The following is an 18964-nucleotide window of genomic DNA, read 5'->3' on the forward strand; positions in this document are numbered from 1 at the left end:
TTTACCCAAATGCTGCGGAGGGAGAGAGTTTCATTTCACTTCATTTTTCCAGCCAGGGCTGGCTCCAAAGCTAGTTTTTCTTACTAGGTTGTTTGCCACATGAAAAGCAAATTCCCAGAGGTTTCTGAGATTGCTGAGATCCGATGCAAGATGACTGCTCCCACCCGCCCGCCCACCCACTCACTAATAAGACATAATGCTGTCCTATTTTTGGTAACAATTAAAGGGCCTCCCGGTGCAAGCAGAAAGCTGTTTATTTTCTGTTACATCACTTCGCTTTGCCTTCGAAGGCTGGTCTGTGCTCAGTGTTTTCGTGGTGATGCAAGTCCGCTCTCTCCTCCAGCAGTTGGATCCCTCCCATCTCGCAGCACCTCACAGGTCTCTTCCCCGAGCAGTGCATCGCTGGAGCAAGGAGCAGCTCACGAATCAGCTGCAGGTCCCTGTTTTGAAAAGCAGAGAGGCAGAGGCAAAGGAAAAGGGTGGACTCTTATGTGACCTGGTCTTAGAGCAAGACAATCACCATCTGAATTCCAGGAACCCTGTTCATGTTTGGGGATATTTTTTCGACTGCATGGAATCAGAGAGAAGCCAAAGGATGGGAAATGCCTGCATCCCCCTGAAAAGAATTGCTTATTGCCTATGTCTCTTATCTGCGCTTTGGCTGACTGAGGGGAAGAAACCAGCGAAGCCAAAATGCCCTGCCGTGTGTACTTGTACCAAAGATAATGCTTTATGTGAGAATGCCAGATCCATTCCACGCAACGTTCCTCCTGATGTTATCTCATTGTAAGGCCCGTAAGCATTTTGATATCTAATTTACGATTTTAAAATTCCAGCTGATGTATTTGGGGCTTTGTATGTATTGGTAGAAGGGCATGGAGAGAAAAATTCCTCTTGCAGGCTTGGCCATTTGACAGGGCTAACATTTTGCTGCATTTAGAAATTTTGATTTTTATTAGCTGCTACAGAACATGCTTAGCTATCTTCCACCCCTGAACATTATTATGAGAAACCTGTAGCAGAATCATCTCTCCTACTTTATCTGGGAAGGAACAGTATCATACTTCATAAAATAGTGTCAAATAGTGACTGTTTTGCTAAACCAGATTAACATAAGGTTTGTTTTGTGTGTGTGTGTCTTTGTGTGTGTCTGTTTGTTTTGTTTTGTTTTCTTTCAGATCCTTTGTGAGATCTGGTTTTACTGAAATCTCAGAAGGGAGTTTTTTATTCACACCATCGCTGCAGCTCTTGTGAGAAATATTTATATCATGACTATTTTTAATATAGCATATATTTGGATAAGCCTTCTAGTAAAACGATCTCAATATTAATGTTGTTAAATGTGATTATATTTCTGGAGAGGAAAAGAATATCAGTAAAGTAAGAGGTAGATGGATTTGTTTGCGACTTGATGCTTGGTGCAGGTTGATGCTTGCAGTGGTAAATTTGCTAACCTGTAATGCTCTCAACTTTCACGGCTATTTATGAAGTTGTTGGAATGTTGCAACAATGATCCTAATTTCATTCCACCCTTTTACTTTCATTTTTGACTTGGGAACTTTAGTTATTGTACCCTAGAGTTTCTGAATTAGTCAATACAGAACTCAGTATAACATATGCGCTCAAGATGTTGTCCTCGGGGACCTGGGGCAGGCTGCTACTCTGTGATTTACCGTGTGGGGAAGAAAAATCTGAGTTCTTTCTAGGTAATTCCTTAAAATATTAATTCTCAAGTAACTGCTTTCTAATCTCATCTAATTTATAACTTGTCCCCTTGCAAGGAGGGAAAGAAAATATTAATATAGGATAGTGCAAAGGATTAGTCCTTGCTATGTGTTTTGTGTTAGCCACAAGGTAATCACATATTGAATTGATGTCTGAAAATAGTCAAAAAATAATATTTGACTAAGAAATCAGATTTCTCCTCAGGCATAATGTAACATGGATAATTTGTTCTGACGTGTAACATTTGGCAATTGAGTTGCTAGTTCTCAGAGCAGGACCACACTGGGCAGGGGGAGGTTCCCCTGGTGCTCAGGTATCAGGCCACAGGCCACAGACCACAGATTGGGTTGTAGTTACTGGTTCTTGGTGGGGTGGGGGTGGGGGATCAGCCAGTTGTCCATCAACTGAATTATGGTTATCTTAACTATAAGATGATCCAGGACCCAAGTTTTTTCCTTGTTTGCTTTCTGTTTTCTTGCCTTAATTGGCCATTTTGGCTGCTTGAGGTTATACATTCAGAGGCAAACAACATGGCTTTGAAAGGGAAGAGACCCATGTATAAATCTCACCCCACCACTCACTAGAAACTAGATGTGTGATCGTGTGCAAATGACTAAATCTCTCTGAGCCTCGATTTCCTCATCTGTAAAATGGAGGTGATGACACCTTGAAGGGTTGTTATCAGAAATAAATAAGATTTAAGTAGATGAAATGCTTGACATAGGGTATGACAAATGATTACATATTTTATCATCGGTAGGGTTTTAACTTTTTACATAAAGCTAAAAAAAAATCACTTCATCTATTGTTTTGCCTATGTGAAATCCCCAAACTGTTTTGATTATTTCATTTCACAAACCGGATCAGGTGTTTGGACAGTATATAAAAATGTTGGTTAATGTCCTACTAGCTAATATCTTTGAATAATTAACAATTGAGTAGAATATTCCTAAGTGATTTATGTGTTTGATAGGCAGCTAATAATTTGATTAGGGAAAGTGTTAGCACATCAAACAAATCCAAAAAAAGACAGAGTCTTTAGCACATAAAGGGGCAAAGTCTTCAATGCTGAGATCTTTCCGTAGGATAAGAATTGATTGTATGTGAGAAACTGATCAATTGTGCCTATGTTATTTATTTGTTAAATAAATGGCTCATTTAGAAAGCATCCTTTTGATGATACTAGGGCACCTCTATCTCCTAAGGCACCTCTATCTCCCCAGGATAGTTAAGAGATCAGTCCTTAAAATTCAAAAAGTGTCAGTTGACACATACTACTCATGTGCCAGTACTAGGTGGTTGTTAGCCATGACATAGAAAGCCTGGATCAATCAACCTTATCAGTTAGTATCGCTCCACTTTGTTTCTGCTGGCTGGACCAGCCTCGGCGAGCACAGATGCTGGACAATGTTATAGAAATAGTTACCGGCTGCTGCAGGGTAATGTGATTACACGTATTTAGAATCACAGAGGGAAGCCAAGGAACTGGTTTTTAAATAGCCCACACCGAGTGTGTGCCATGCCCCTGCGTTCCATGCTCTGAGTTCCTATGGAACATTCCAGCCCTTATTTCTAAAAGCAGTTCAGGTTTCAGAAATAACAAAAGAGCGAGTAATTCTTGCCCTGGATGTCCTTACTTAACTCACATTGGCGAACCTCAACGTGGCAGATTTGTGCTCGGGCTGATCTTCTGCAAAATTGTCAGGGGTCAAACTTTGTCTCTAATCTCCATGATCCTGTTTCCTGAATATTTTACTCCCCATTCTTCCTGTCCAGTCTTCTCTGTTTCTTCTTATCTTCAAGAAAGGGTCTAAGAAGCGCATTTTCACCTAGGAGGAAATAAATCAAAAGGCTTCCAATAGGAATAGTACAATAATCATAATAGTGATGGGAATGGATGGTTCTCAGATAGAAAAGAATTATTTTGTGGGACAGAGCCATTCAGTGCTCTGAAAACCCCCCATCAGAACATGAAGGTCAAGGGGCCTGATTTAACTTTGCATGACTTTTGCCATCAGACCAGACCTGGATCACACCAGTCATAGCTTGGAGTTTGCAATGAATTCTAATGACATTTGTGACCACGGGTTATCAGACTGACCCGTCATATCCCGTGAAGAGATAAACTTCAGAATCGGTTCTGCTTGATTGACGTACAAAGGCCACTGGTTTCTTGCGCAGCCGTTTAAAAGGGAAAAGAAATGACCCGTTCCCATCACCCACTCTAACAATCTAATAATTTCATTAAGTCCCCAAATGCTATTTCAGACCTTCTGCAGAAGGCATGATGAGAAATACTTTTTGAAATGTCAGCCTGGGGTACTGACAGAAACTGACGTAATACCTCCTTAAGTTACATACAGTGTTTTGGGGGAAAAGACCTTGTAGGCCATGGCTGGCACGGTGTTTTGGGGAGGAAGAAAAACAAAAGACCACACTCTGTGGAGAGGAGAGAAAGAATAAAATTATTGGGTAAAAATTCATCAGATTACAAACCTATTTTTTTTAAATTTCATTTATGGTTTTAAACAACCACAGCACAAAGCCTTTCCCAAGCTAATGTAATTTCATTCATGTTTTCCAAAGGCCTGTTGCGAAACACCAACCAATGGGATGATTATTCACTCCAGTCTACTTTCAGTGCTGGGTAGTGGTGCCTATAGTAAGTGCAGTTTATGGAAATGTGTTTTTACACAGGACAGCCCTGTTCTTCACCACAGACTGATATCGCCAATGATATAGGCTCATTACGGAAGTAAAATTTCAACTGAAGAGTATAAAATGTGCCACATAACCATTTGTTGATAAAAATTTTAATAAACTAAATAGATCCAACTCTTAAAAGAGTTCTGTTTGCAGGCAGTAAATTATAGGGTTAGGTTAGTTTCACACACACACACACACACACACACACACATCTTTATATAAGATTTCAGTGTAACCAGAAAAATTTCTATTTATTCCAGGAGATTTGGTCTTGTTTGAAGTAACAGAATTGATCTCTCTTGGGGGAAATGTCATTTCTTTTATTAATCCACAATCAACCCATAAATATATAGTAAAAAACTAAAAAACAGGAAAAACAAACAGCATGAACAAGATTAAGTAATAAGTCTATCCATACTAAGACTTTATCATTTAGTTCTTTAAAATGTTATTTGTGCATGAAAAAATATTGATAGCCCATCTCACCTTTACAGTGATTCTTCTCGTTTCCTATTCATCCTTATATAAGAAAAAATTAGCAATCTTCAGTGCCTATGCAAGCTAAATCTATCAGCTAAGAGGGCTTCTAGAGGAATTACTGACTGGTTATAGATGAGCATGTTTTGGTTTGTGCCCAGCTGATGGCCCGCAATGGACCAAGAAGTAAAAATTTCAGGCACCTAGGCTGTTATGTCTACAATCTGCCCAATGACCCACAGCTCTGATTTTTAACTTCTTAAATTAATTAATTGTTGTGACTGTGCACACCAGCCCTGTACAACAAATGTTTTCTCTGAAAGTGTATCTCATCCTCTCAATTATTCAAACAAGAAACTTAGGAGTGACAGCTCCCTCATGCCCACCTTCACCTGGACAAGTCCCTCTTCAAACAGCATGAGAACCTGCCATCTTCTCTTTACCCCAGAACTGTAGCCCCAGCTCAGGCTGAAGTCACTGTTGCACAGGCTGCTGCAGGAGCTTTTGCACGGGTCCCTCTGCCTCCAGTCCTCATCTTCCCCCACCTCCATCATTGTTACCTTCCTGAACTACAGATCTCATCATGTCACCTTTGTGTTTGGAAGACTTTAATGGTTTCCGAGAAGCAAAGACACATAATGGACATCTGAATTGGTATTAAAAGAATTTGGTTATTTGTTTAGGGTCATCTCTCACAGAATTGATAGTGTGGGTGTGAGATACACACACACTCCAAGCTCCATCCATACCAGCCTGAAGTACCTCATTCCCTGATCACTATTTTCTCAAGCTCTGTAGACTTTCTTGATGTCTCTAGTTCTTCCTATCATTTTTAGAGCTATTTGTGCTTGTGTCTGCCCTTGTCTTTCATGGAAAATTCTCAGTAGTCAAGGTCCTAGAAAAGAGTTTGGATATTGTAAGCTTAGATCTTGCTTACTATATATTTTCTGGATTCAATTCCTATTTTTATAGATTTTATAATAGAGAAAGACTCCTGTTTTCCTATCATTAGATAGTCTTGGTTATGTTCATGCTCTTTCTTATGTTCAGTATACATGATCAGACTTCACATGAACTAATAGTGTGGGAGGTCTGGAAAGTAGGCTCAACCACACACACACACACAAAAATGTGACGAGATATTCTCTCCTGACATTATGTCAAACTTCTTCCACAGATATTTCCAGTGTACTGGAACTTAAAAGGCAAGCATCCAAAATCATTCCTTAGACCCAGTGCCTGAATCTCTTTGTCCTACTCTGACTTCCTCTAGGTCTTTGACAAGTACAAAATCATATTTGCTGCCCAGGTTCTCTCCCAGGTTTGACTAGCCTCTCTCCCGTGAAGGGCCAACTGCTCCTTTATCTGGTCTAATGGGACATCCAAAGAAAAATGTTGGTTAAGCATTATTAAGATGAAGAACAGTTTGTGAATACAAATATAATTTCCTTTTTGACTTACTTATATTGGCTTAGCTAAAACAAGTGTTTATTCATTGTATAGTTGCAAGCAGTAACAAAATAAAAGCCTCCTATTTCAGCAAATACTTTTAGGGATTCTACTGTGCAACAAGCACAGCATTGGGCTTTGTGAGAGACACTAAGACGAGTGACATCTCCTTCTTTCCACCTTGATATGGCAGCTCCAAGTTGGAGGTGAGCCCTAAAAAAGTAAATTATATTTGGCCTTTATTTGAATGTATTATGAGGTCGTCTTGATAAGCTCTCTCATTTTGTTCAAAATGATAGTAAGCTGATGGGTAATGATGGTAACTCTTGTCCATTGTTGAGTCTGTGGCTGATATGGGCTACAGAATGATCCCGGGGCATTACAGTGATGGCTGTGATATCAAAATGGCTAATCCTGGTGAGTTGGCAATGTGGCAAGTAGCAAAGAACAAAGGTTTTGTAGTCAAACAGACATGGGTTCAAATCTTTACTCTGCTGCTTCCCAGTTCTGGGATTTGGGGCAACCTTAACCAAGCCTCATTACCTGCATCTACAAAGTGGGCAATAACCCTAGTACCTATTACAGGATTACAGTCAGGATTAAACAAAATAATACATGCAGAGTTCCCGTAACTCAATAACATTAGCTTTTATTACAGTTCTGAAAATCACTTTAATTTGAATGACCATAACATCAGATTAGCATCTGATTATATAGGCTGGATTTGCCTGCAAAGCTAGCTTAAAAATTTTATTGTTCTACACATAGGTGTCCATCAGAAACTGCTAAAAAATCTTTCTTAAAAAATCTTTCTTTAATCTTTTCACAGGAAACATGAACTATTTGCCTTTCTAGGAATGGGAGGGGAATCCTCTCTCCTTCTAAAAAAACAACTGGCACCATATTTTGCAAACATGTCAGATTTTGTTTAAAATAATTAACCCCAGCCAGCCTTCAGACGAGTAGCTCTATAGTAAAGTGGAAAGAAGCCTGAAGTAGAAATCAGGAGACTTATGTTTGAAATCCAGCTCAACAAGTAGTGGGGCTGTATGACCAAATATCCTGGACCTCAGTTTTTATATGAATAAAATACCAGAGATAGATTAAATTATGGTTCTCAAATGCAATTTCCCAACAGGGGTTGGGATGATCAGGTAAATGAAGGAGAACAGTTGGGTATAGGGCAATAAGGAGTGGTAGTGACTGCGGTAAACCAGAAAGACATGCCTTACCTAAAAATGACATCTTCAGTTCCAACTGATTATTGCTGATATGGCACATGAACATGGGGTCATATTTTTCTAATCTTCAGGGGAAGGCAAAAATCTGGAGGCAGATTTAAATAGGATAAAGACCAAATAAAACATACATTGGCATTTTGAGAACTTCATGTTCAATTAACTAAGGTTTTTCTGCTTAAAAATTCTAGTGTACAAGTGAGTACTTTAAATTATTATAATATGGAAAACAGCCTTGTTAAAGAAATGGACAAAATTTATTGTATCAGTTCTAACAAACTGGTAAATTAGGTTGTTAAATGAAAGAGCCTCATAATATGGAATTGGCTATTGAGTTATTATTAGAATAATAATGTCATTCCCAGTTTCCCAAGTAGGTCTGTGAGGAGTTTACCAGGACCTCCCATGGTGGCTGATGATAAAACATTTTTTCAGTACCCCTCCCATGAGGCAAGGATTGGAAAGGCATTGTTGAGCCAATTTACATGGCAAGATGACAGGTGCTGGCCTGTGTAAAATGTGATTTTTAAAAGTGAGCCTTTAAAAAATAAACATTAGATTTTATGTATTTATATACAAATAACCCTTGACTTGCAGAGAATTCCCTAGGGGAGATCATAGATTCTTCCTAACTTTGCTTGCATAGCTAAACATTTCTAGATCTTTGAGAACGGTCTTCACTGCCAGGTTACAAGTCACACAATAAAAGCAGGCAAAGTTTTGTTAGTAGACATTTGTCATTTTAGTATTGCCTGATACTTACCGTTTTAAACCTCTCATTTTTTATTTCATCATCATTATAACCCTGTGAGGAGGTATGATTATGAAAATTTTGCAAATGAAGTACTGAAGCTTGAAGGGTTAGATAACCTCCTTGATATCACAACCCTTCTAAGTGGCAGAGCCGGATTTTAAACCCGCATCCTCACTTTTTAACTGCTTCTATCTACTTCCTCTTGAACATGAATCACTGGGCTTAACTTTGCATAGTTTTGTTCTCCAAATCAAATCCCCTCTCAAAGGGTCAACCTTTGCCCATTAATGAGGATATTCAGGGGAATTGCCCTGGTTCCTGGAGACAATCACTGAAAAGGAGTTTCAAAAGCCCTTTGAGAGAGTAGCAGCGTTGCTGGCAGGAACCCCCGAGTTTCCCTAGGATTCAACTCTCATTTGTATGTGTAAGGTCTGGTCTCCCTGCTTTAAAAAAGAGAGAGAAAGAGAAAAAAAAAAGAGCAAATGGAAAAGGACTTATATATTTTAAAGTTATACCTTAGATCAATGTTTTCTAAACTTGTGTCCTGTGGAAGAGTTGTCCTGAGGAAAAAAAAGAGTTCCGTGCTCAAATAAATTTGGGGAAATGCTCACAAAGCACCTTGGCTTAGAAAAGCCTCTGACATTATTTTATGTTGTTTTACTTTTCTTAACCTCCAATAGGATATTGGGAATCTATGCCTTTGGTGTTTGCCTTATTTATTAGCTTCATTATTTAGAACTTACCTTGTTCTAGAGGGGCTTACTAGTAAAACAGGCAGGTAGAAAGAATCCCATCTTAAGGGATACGTTAAACCATCTATCTCCATATAGGAAGTGACTCAGACAGCTTTGTTAGTATGGATTCATTGAATGTGATATTTGCAAGCATGCCTCACTGCCAGGCTCTCCACCTGGTCCAGCAGCTTGGCACACACTGCTTCTTTGGGGACCTCCTACTGGATATTCCATCTTTCAGAGGAAGTATATTATCACTTGCAGCCTGTTCAACAGGAAAAAGCCCCTTGAGCTTAAATTTACACTCTCACTAATTTTGTTTGGAGCGGGTTCCTTCACAGCTATTTCCCAAAGGGCTAATCCAGCCTTTCCCTGGATATATTCATTTTATATAAAACTCAGTGATAAAAGGGTCCCATTATCAATAAGATTGGGAAATTACATATTTAAATCCCTTTCGAAGAGCCTCAGTTTACTTAAGGAGAGACAGATTTATGTAATTAGGAACCATGATGAACTTCATTTTCCCATTTTTCCCAAATTTATTTGTTTGGTTTTTGTCGTTGTTCGTGTAAAACCTCTCAACCCCATAAAGGCCTTGTGTTCTAGGGAATAGACTCTGGGAACTACTGGGCAAGGCTAGTCTAAATTTGCTACTAGATTTAGTCTAGATTTGCTAGTCTAGATACTGGGCAGATCTGATTAAAAATAGGAAGCAGGGCCTTCCCCACAGTCATTACCACCCCCCACCCCCACTCACCTTGCAGGACTTGGGGAAGGAGGTAGAGGGCGGGGAATCATGCCTGAGCACAGAATTCCAGCCCTGCCAGTTACAAGCTTCAAAGTACTTTCCCTCTCTCACCTCAAGTTTCTTTGTATTTTAAAAGGAAACTATGAAATCTACATTATAGTGTTCACTGGAGAATTAAAGTAAGTTCATAGATGGGAATTTGCTAAAGATGAGGCTTGGCATAGAATAGGCTTTAAATAAAATTTAAGTCCCTTCTCCTTGTTTTTTCCGGGAACAGGGAGAAACAGAGTTTATAAACAGTATCTGGAGGGTGAGCTATGGACTTATACCAGCTCCTAGAAAAGAAAAATTTTGACTATCCTGTGATGAGAGGTAATGAACTATAAAACCAAAGAGTTGAGTTTGGTCATGTTCCAATCTTTGCTAGTGTGCATGCCAAAAATATTCCCCAGGGAATCCCTGCAAATCTAAAATCTATATTCAAAACCTGGCCCTGATGCTGACAAAAGATCTGACCTTGGGTTAAGTCAGACTTCTGCAGGCCTTGGTTTCCTTACCTGTAAAAAGAGGAATGGGGAGTTCCCGTCGTGGCACAGTGGTTAACGAATCCAACTAGGAACCATGAGGTTGCGGGTTCGGTCCCTGCCCTTGCTCAGTGGGTTAACGATCCGGCGTTGCCGTGAGCTGTGGTGTAGGTTGCAGACGCAGCTCAGATCCTGCACTGCTGTGGCTCTGGCGTAGGCCGGTGGCTACAGCTCTGATTCAACCCCTAGCCTGGGAACCTCCATATGCCACGGGAGTGGCCCAAGAAATAGCAACAACAACAACAACAACAACAAAAAAGACAAAAGACAAAAGACAAAAAAAAAGAGGAATGGAATTGCATGTCTCTTTAGGTGCCCTCCCACCTAAGATTTATGTGGCACAAAAGTAAGGTTATTTTCCATCAAACCAAATTGAAGAGGTGGTGATCTACTTAAGAATCCGCTGAATTACACTGTTTTCCAAGGATGAGCGTCCAAAAGAACAATGACATAATGTGTTCATGCGTGATGCCTCCTTTTTAAGTGCTTTCTTATCTTAAAAGCACATTTTAAAATATTCAAATGTAAATTATTCACGTGGCACATGCACTTAGAATGAGTGCGTTTAACTAAAGTGAATCACCAGCCTATTATTAATTATCATTCAACTAGCCCTATTTTTTTTGGATAATGGAGAATATTAGTAACAGCTAGAAGGTCTGAATCATTTAAGCAGAGACAGTTCTAAACAAGTTGGCCAGCCCCTCCAGCTGTACCCACAGATCTTCCAACAGCTGTAACCCAAGCACCTTGCCCTCTCATTTATATATATATGCATATGTAAACATACAAGCACATATATATACTTGAAATTGTGTTTACACACATTGCCCACAGCTGCCTAATTTCTTGGATGATGCTCATAAGTTCTCTTCAGCAGGTGACAATCTCACTGGACCTCAGTTTCCCTCACTGTATAGCTAAGGTCCTTCACTAGACCTAACAGCTCTTTCCAGCTCTGATATTTCATGTCTGTGCTCTTTGCTGAGATATTCTTTGGTGGAAGCTTTGGAGACATGATCTTATACACTATATCATGTAATTCTTGGAATCTCCCAGGAAGGCTTTTTAAATTATCATTCCTATTTTAGCAAATGATGAAACAGATTTACCTACTTGATGTATCATGTAAGTGGCAGCCACGAGCTTAAAACCAGATTCTCTGTTCTATACCTAATCAATGCCATCTCTAAGTGACAAACCGATGCTTGATGTTCACCCCTCTCTTCATCTAGAGTAGCCCTTACAGAGGAAGGGAGTTCTATGTGAAAGATCCCTTAATCATCTCCCCTCCATAGCCATGAAAATCTGCTTTTAGCTGGAAGACAAGGGGCAGACCACTTGTGGGCCAAAGACAATTCTGATGGCAGTTAAGATGTCACAGGTGACTAGAGAGAGCCAGAAGTGTCATTAGAGCCAGGGGTCCTGATGTGACCAAATGAGCAGACTGGTTTGAGACAAAGGGAGATTTTTCTCAGCAGGGTTACTCTTTCCATTCAGCTGACTGCAGGCCTGCCTCCCTATCACTCCCTACTCCTCATGCAGAACCCATGCCTACTCTTCCAGGAATGAAGCCTGTGGTGATATGAGCTCAAATTCATACATCTTTCAATCTAGAAGCCTAAAACATTATCTTTTTTTCTAGGCCCCCTCACTTAATAACATAGATAGGAGACGTGACATACTCAAGGCCACACAGAGAATTTATGGCCAAGTGGGAATTCAGACCCAGGCTTTGTGATTCCCTTGTCAGCGTATTCCTTTCCCAGTCCCTGGAAGACGTGAGAAGCCAGGGCAGGAAACTGCTTCAGTAGCCCATCAGTCCTCCAGGTTATCTCACTCTTGAGGATCCCCAGCTGGACTGTGGGCCGCCTTAGCCTTGACCTCCTTCCAGTGTAGCTAGATCCTCATTCTGTGGTCCTTTGCTTCTTTTACTTCTCTGTTGCTGACCCAAGCACTGTGAGCTCCATGCTGACTCTATCACCCACTTTTCTTGCTCCTTCTGAATTAAGTGCCGCTGGTTCTAGCTTTTCGGGTCAACTAGGACCCCGTGATAACCTTATGGTCTTGGTGTTAATTTATTGCTTACGGATAGATGTGATCCATTCCTACAGGCAATGAATATCAGAAGGAGGAACTGGAGCTCAGTGTTAACAGACATTTTACAGACTTCTGGTCCCAGTGCAATATTAATCATAAACCATGAAAGCTTTTAAAAAAAATTATCAAGAGGGAATTTTAAGAATATTATTCTAAATACTTGTTGAAATCAAATATATAATTTTAAGAAATTATCTGTCAAAACTTATGGAAAGCTTTACACAGAGGTCAAGTCATATTTCTAAATACTTTCATTTTAAATCAAAAAGAATAAAAATTATGAATTAAGCATGCAATAATAAATATTCTAAGGAATAAGAAAAAATAAATAGATAAAATAATAAATTAGAAGGCAATGAGAATAATAAGATTTCATGTTTGGAAAAACCCAATAAAATAGCAAGACACTGGAAGGAAGCAAGTTCATTCAGACAGTTCGTTGATCCCCACCCACCCCTCCTCATGCTACTATTGTGAGATCAGTTGCCAAAACTGAGTCATATTATTGTGGACTCTTGCTACCTGTAGTTATGAGGATAGGACAATCCATAGCACCTTCAAGGACCAGAGCAACTATTCCAGCCATACTCGCTGCAAAAAGCAGAGGCCTCCTTGGTCACCACAGGTAAAGGAAGGCTCTTGCAGCTGACCAGAAAGCTTACTGTAAGCAGCCAGAGCCTCAGTTGAATATAAGAGATACCTGGGAAGCCTTTAAATATCGCATGCCCAGCCCACACCCCAGGTATAGAATTTAACCAGCATCCTATTTTTAAAGCTCCCCAGGTGATTCCAAGTGACTGAGATTGAGAAGCGCAGGGGCAGTATTTGGGCATCTCCCTGCTCCAGCCTTCACACACACTTCCCTCCACATTTTGCTCTCTTTTGAGTGTGCCCTGCCCACAGTTTGCCTGCCATAGAACTAACTCAACCTGAAAGCATTTTTTCTCCTTCAGGTCCTCTGATGTCTGGCTCTATCTCTGTTTACAATTCCAGTCCCCCAATAAGGGATTCATCTTTAGCCCAACTCACCTTTTTGAACCAGACTAGTTGGGCCAAGGGAGGCTGAGTGACCTCAGGATCAGCTGATTTGGATGAGGCACCAAGTCCTTCTTGCTCTAATAATCTAGGAAAAGGAAGGGAGGTTATGAAGTATAAAATATGGCCTCCCTGGTCTACCCTAGGTCTGTCATATGTGAAGATGGGGTGAGGGGTGGCAAAGTAGTGACACAGTTTCCTTAACAGGGACTGTGGGATTCTTTAACATATTTGGCTCAATAACAAATCATGATATTGAAACCAAACATTCAGAAAGGAACCCATAAAAATTAAAGATAAGCATTTTACCTTTTTATAGAACAGGGTCTTTTCTTTTTTTCTCTTTTTAGGGCTGCACCCAAAGTATATGGAAGTTCCCAGGCTAGGGGTTGACTTGGAGCTGCAGCTGCCAGCCTACATCATGACCACAGCAACGTGGCATCCAAATCAAGTCTGCAATCCACACCACGGCTACAGCAATGCCGGATCCTTAACCCACTGAGTGAGGCCAGGGATTGAACCCATGTCCTCATGGATACCAGCCAGGTTCGTTACCACTGAGCTACAACGGGAACTCCAGAACAGGATCTTTTTAAGTCTTTTTAAGTATACATAGGATAATAAAATGGATATCCTGCTCAACTATATTTAGAGTGTATGTGTAATTTTACAAATCTTTGTCCATGGAATCCATGTCTATAGAAAACAGCTGAATTTAGAATCCAAGGACTAAGCCATTATCTTAGCCAGAGGGATTTTTAAAGCTTTTATAAGAAAGCTTTTAATTAAAATATAATTTAATAAAGAAAGGTACACCTGTCCTAAGTGTACATCTTGATAGTTTAAATTAAGATTTTATTTTTTTTAGAGTAGTTTTAGGTTCACTGCAAAATTGAAGACAGAGATTTCCCACAGACCTCTGCCTTGACATATGCATAGCCTCATCTATCACCAACCTCCTCCACCAAAGTGGTACATTTGTTACAACTGATGAAATTACTTGATCACCCAGAGTCCATAGTCTACATTAGGGTTAAGTCTTGGTGCTGTACATCCTATAGGTTTGAACAAGTGTATAGTGACACGTATTCATCATAATATCATACAGAATATTTTCACTGCTCTAAAAATTTTCTATATTCTGCCCATTCATCACCTCCACCCCCTGCCATGATTTTTTTTTATAAAGTGAACACCTTGTAATAAAAACCTATTTGGTCAATAAACCAAACATTACCATTACCTTAGAGGCTCCCTTTGCATCCCCTTCCAGTTACTATTCACTTCCAAGAGTAAACGCCATCTTGACTTTTATCAACATAGATTGGTTTTGCTGGATTTTTTCTTCAAATACATGCACTTACATTTCTGGCTTTTTGCCCTGGACTGAGGTTTGTGACATTCACCCATATTTTTGCTTGTAGATGTAGTTTTAGCCAGAGATTTTAATCCTTAAAAGCTTGTTCAGCAAACACACTTCAGCTAGAAACTGTGATCAGGGCTAAGGACACAAAAGTCAGTAAGGATAAGTCCCTCCTGTAAGGAACATTCAATCTAGTAATGTAGTAATGACCAGAATTTAATGTAAAGTGTATTCTTTTTTATTTAAAAAATACTTATTCAGTGTCCACTATGGGACAGGCATTATTACAGGTGTTAGGGATAAGCAATGAATAAGCAGATAAAAATTCTAGTGGAAACTCTGTTTTATTTTCCTGACATGTGTGGGCTAATTCTGCCCACTAATATCCATATCCTACTCTGTTTTGCATCTGATTCAACATAAGGAGAAAAGGCCATTTCTTCTGGTGACTTGGAGTGAGTGATTTTGAAGTCACCAGTTCAACCATGGGACAGCTGGCAAACCAGTGAGCATGGGAGGTATTTCTCTGTATCTATTTCTGCCTTATTTCATTCTCTCCATCCTTGGTGCTACCTATACAGGATGAAATGCAAATACTGGAACCTAAGGAAGCCTTTGGATGATAGCTTACCTTGCAAACCCAGAACCATGAAGTAATAAGAGATAATTGCAAAAGTTGTGACTGAAAGAAATCATAAAGCTTTGAATTTGTTTTAATAACTTTGAGCATCTAATATGTATGACTGTTCAATAGTGCTGACTCTTCAGAGCCTAGAAAATCACTTGAGTATCAAGCTATGATGTCGGAAGGAGAAGAGATAGAAGGGAATCCAACATTATTCCAGGAATGATATCACTTAGGAAGAAATGCAAGAGATCTTCCGGTTTAGGTTGATTGGTTCATGTTTTCCCCATTTTTAACCGGAAATTTCGAGCACATATAAAAGTAGAGATAATAGTAAAATTCACTCCCATGGACCCAGCTTCCAGCTTCAAAAATTATCACCTTGTGCTCAATTTCTCTAAGCCACTGCTCTCCCTTCCCCTCATTATTTTGAAGCAATACTGGCATCAAATAAGTTATTCGTAACTGTTCAAAAAGTGAGATTCCCTAGTTTTAACCCCCTTAGTTAACAGACTCGGAGAGGTTAAGTCGCTGAGCTGGTTAGTGGTAGTTATTTTTAACCCCTACATTTCAAAAATATAAGTCAAAAATTTACTAACAGAGAATACTGGATTTGACATAGTGCAATTAAACAGTATGCATGAGGCATGAATTGTCAAATTATGTCAAACCTCTGGTCTGTCCCATGACCACAGTCACATTTTGGATACTAGTTACAAGTGAAAGCTGAGGTTCCCCCATATAAGAACCTTAACATGTAGACGGAATGTCACCTGAACCTGTTATAAATTTATCATCAGTACATCTAAAACTTTATTTTCAGTTTATATCAACATTTATCTAATGGGAACTGAATAAATTCATATGGACTCTAAAAAAAAAGAAAAACTTTGTTTTTATTATTTGGCGTATAATCACCTCTGTTAAGCCTCCCATTCAGAAAAAAAAATTCTTCGAGGAATTCAACAGGATGTGGGTTCTGCTGGTTGATGTTCATTTTTGTCAGTCATTTCGAAACCAAATCCCCGTGGATTTTGAAATTGCAAGTAAATTTGTCCAAGTAAAAGTGTTCTTTTTCAACTATTTAGTAATAGAATGGACCTGAGACTCTTCCTAAGCCTCATTGTTTCTCATCTTCAGCCTATTCTATTTTCAAAGAAGGAGGTTAGTTGGTGTTGAGATATCACAGCACAACCAGGCATGGAGCTAGTTTTCTAGGTTTCCCAGGCTTGAAACCATGACACTGTTATTTGGGCTGTCAGAATGTTCCAGAAGTTTCTAGAGCAAGAGGGAAAGATTCTGTTTTTATCTTTGCCATGAAAATGTGCAACATGTTGACTGTAACGCTTGCTCAACCATGTCCAAAATGTTACCCAGGGCATGTGATATCCATCACTGTGAGCAATGGGGCACAAAACACCCCCTTCAGTAAGCATTTGATGAGATAATTAAGGGTAAAAAAAAAGCTGCACGAATTACCTGAATAAATAACACTGTGGAATGGCATACATTCAGATATTTTTCCATGCTCAGCTCCCACTCACTTCTCTGAGAGATTAAAGCAGCAAAGATTGACAGTCTGTCAGTTTAACTGTTTTCATTGTGTACTTTTTCTGGGCAGGTTATTCACATCGAACTCCTTTGATGTGATCAGTGATGATGCTTTTATTGGTCTCCCACATCTAGAGTATTTGTAAGTAAAAAAAACTTTTTTTTTTTAACATAATGATTCAAGACAAGGGCTTTCAGGTTCCTACAGCTATCTGACAAAAAATATTACCTATTGCAGATTCATAGAAAACAACAACATCAAGTCCATTTCAAGACATACTTTCCGGGGACTAAAGTCTTTAATTCACCTGTAAGTATGAATGTTGCTATTACTTTTTAAGCTACCCAGTGGACAAATGCAGCTTCATGGCCTGTGGTTAAAGCACCCACTTTATGGGCATCCATGAAAATTTAAGAAACCCAAATGATATCTCACCAGGGACCTTCTCTCCCTGTCATCAGCCAGTGTGTGTCCAGGAAACCAGCTCCTATTAACACTATTATTAGCTCAAACCAACAATAATTAGGAAAACAATCTAATGCAGGACAATGTGTGACTCAATGTTTTTAATTATGCACATCATGATTCACTTCATGAGTTGACTATATAGCTTACTTTGATATTTGCTGTTTCTCTTTTTCTGTATAAGCCCTGACTTCATATACATTTAAACATATACTATAACCACAGGCCATGTCTATATAGTACCTGAACAATTTGTTTGTAAGTGAAATATTGAATTATTAAATGGGTAATTAGAGGTACCTCAGGTTTTCTTAACAGGGGACAATTTTGCTTCCCAGTGAACATTCCCCAATATCTGCAGACATGTTCAGTTGTCAACTAGAGGATGTAACTGGCCCTTAGTGGGTGGTAGGCAGCAATGCTGCTAAACATCCTGCAGTGCCCAGGACAGCTGTACAACAAAGAATTATGCAACCTAAAATGGTACAGTGCTGAGGTTGAGAAACCCTATACAATATGAACCTTTTTGTTGTTGTTGCATCCATGGCGTATAGAAGTTCCTGGGCCAGGGATTGAATCTGAGTTGTAGCTGTGACCTATGCTGGATCCTTAACCCACTGTGCCAGGGCAGGGATCAAACCCACACCTCAGCAGTGACCCTAGCCACCGCACAGACAACACCAGATCCTTACCTTGCTTGCCACAGTGGGAACTCCCAGACAGACGGATGTTTAAAGAAATTATAAGGGCATGGGGGAAAAAAAAAGGCAGTAACATTTGTTAAGTACCCACTATTATGTTGGTCAGTATGCTTTATGTGAATTTTCATTTAGTCCTCTTGACAATCCTGCCAGATAGGCACAATAACCCCCATTTTAGAAGTGAGGGGACAGAAGTTTGGAGGGATATGTGACAAGTAAAGTGAATATTATGGAATTATCATAACATCAACTCAATACCTGAACTGCTATGTCTACTCATCCGTTCAAAGCCTATTTCTCAAGTGCCTAATAGGTGTCTCATTGGTGTTAAAGATGCAAGCAACCTAAGCATTATAGTCATTCTGTCAATTTTAGCCTGTTGCTCACAGTACCTCATTCCCAGCTCTGTTCTAGGCCCTAGGAGGCAGCAGGGTAACAAGGCAAACATTATGCCTGCCCTTCGAGCCTGCATTCTAGGGTGTCCACATGGTCATAATGCTACCTCTTCTAGTCCCTGTCTCTGCTGCTTTTTGGATTTGCAGCAACAAGAATGGATGGCCAGATGTATTTTACAAAATCACTATACCTTTCAAGGCTTCTATCTATAGTCATTATAAAGTGATGAGGAAGATAATGTTCATGAAGTAAACAGCAATTGCAACATCGCATTTCATGTCGATGTTATAATGTGGTTCGAAACTGGCT

At 39.6% G+C, this 18964-nt stretch overlaps 1 protein-coding gene across 2 annotated transcripts in view; it reads left to right on the forward strand.

The window, feature by feature from the left end:
* Positions 1-247: 247 nt before the first annotated feature.
* The window catches only part of LGI1 (leucine rich glioma inactivated 1), a 31560-nt gene continuing 12843 nt past the window's right edge, over positions 248-18964 (forward strand). The window contains exons 1-4 of one of the 2 annotated variants that reach the window (XM_047761955.1): positions 248-786; positions 1179-1250; positions 17163-17234; positions 17331-17402. In XM_047761955.1, coding sequence (XP_047617911.1) covers positions 320-786; positions 1179-1250; positions 17163-17234; positions 17331-17402 — 683 coding nt within the window. In that variant the 5' untranslated portion in view covers positions 248-319. The remainder of the gene's footprint in view (positions 787-1178; positions 1251-17162; positions 17235-17330; positions 17403-18964) is intronic. The other variant, XM_047761956.1, reaches the window with a different exon arrangement.

This window comes from Phacochoerus africanus, chromosome 15 (genome assembly GCF_016906955.1).
Source record: "Phacochoerus africanus isolate WHEZ1 chromosome 15, ROS_Pafr_v1, whole genome shotgun sequence".
NCBI lineage: Eukaryota > Metazoa > Chordata > Mammalia > Artiodactyla > Suidae > Phacochoerus > Phacochoerus africanus.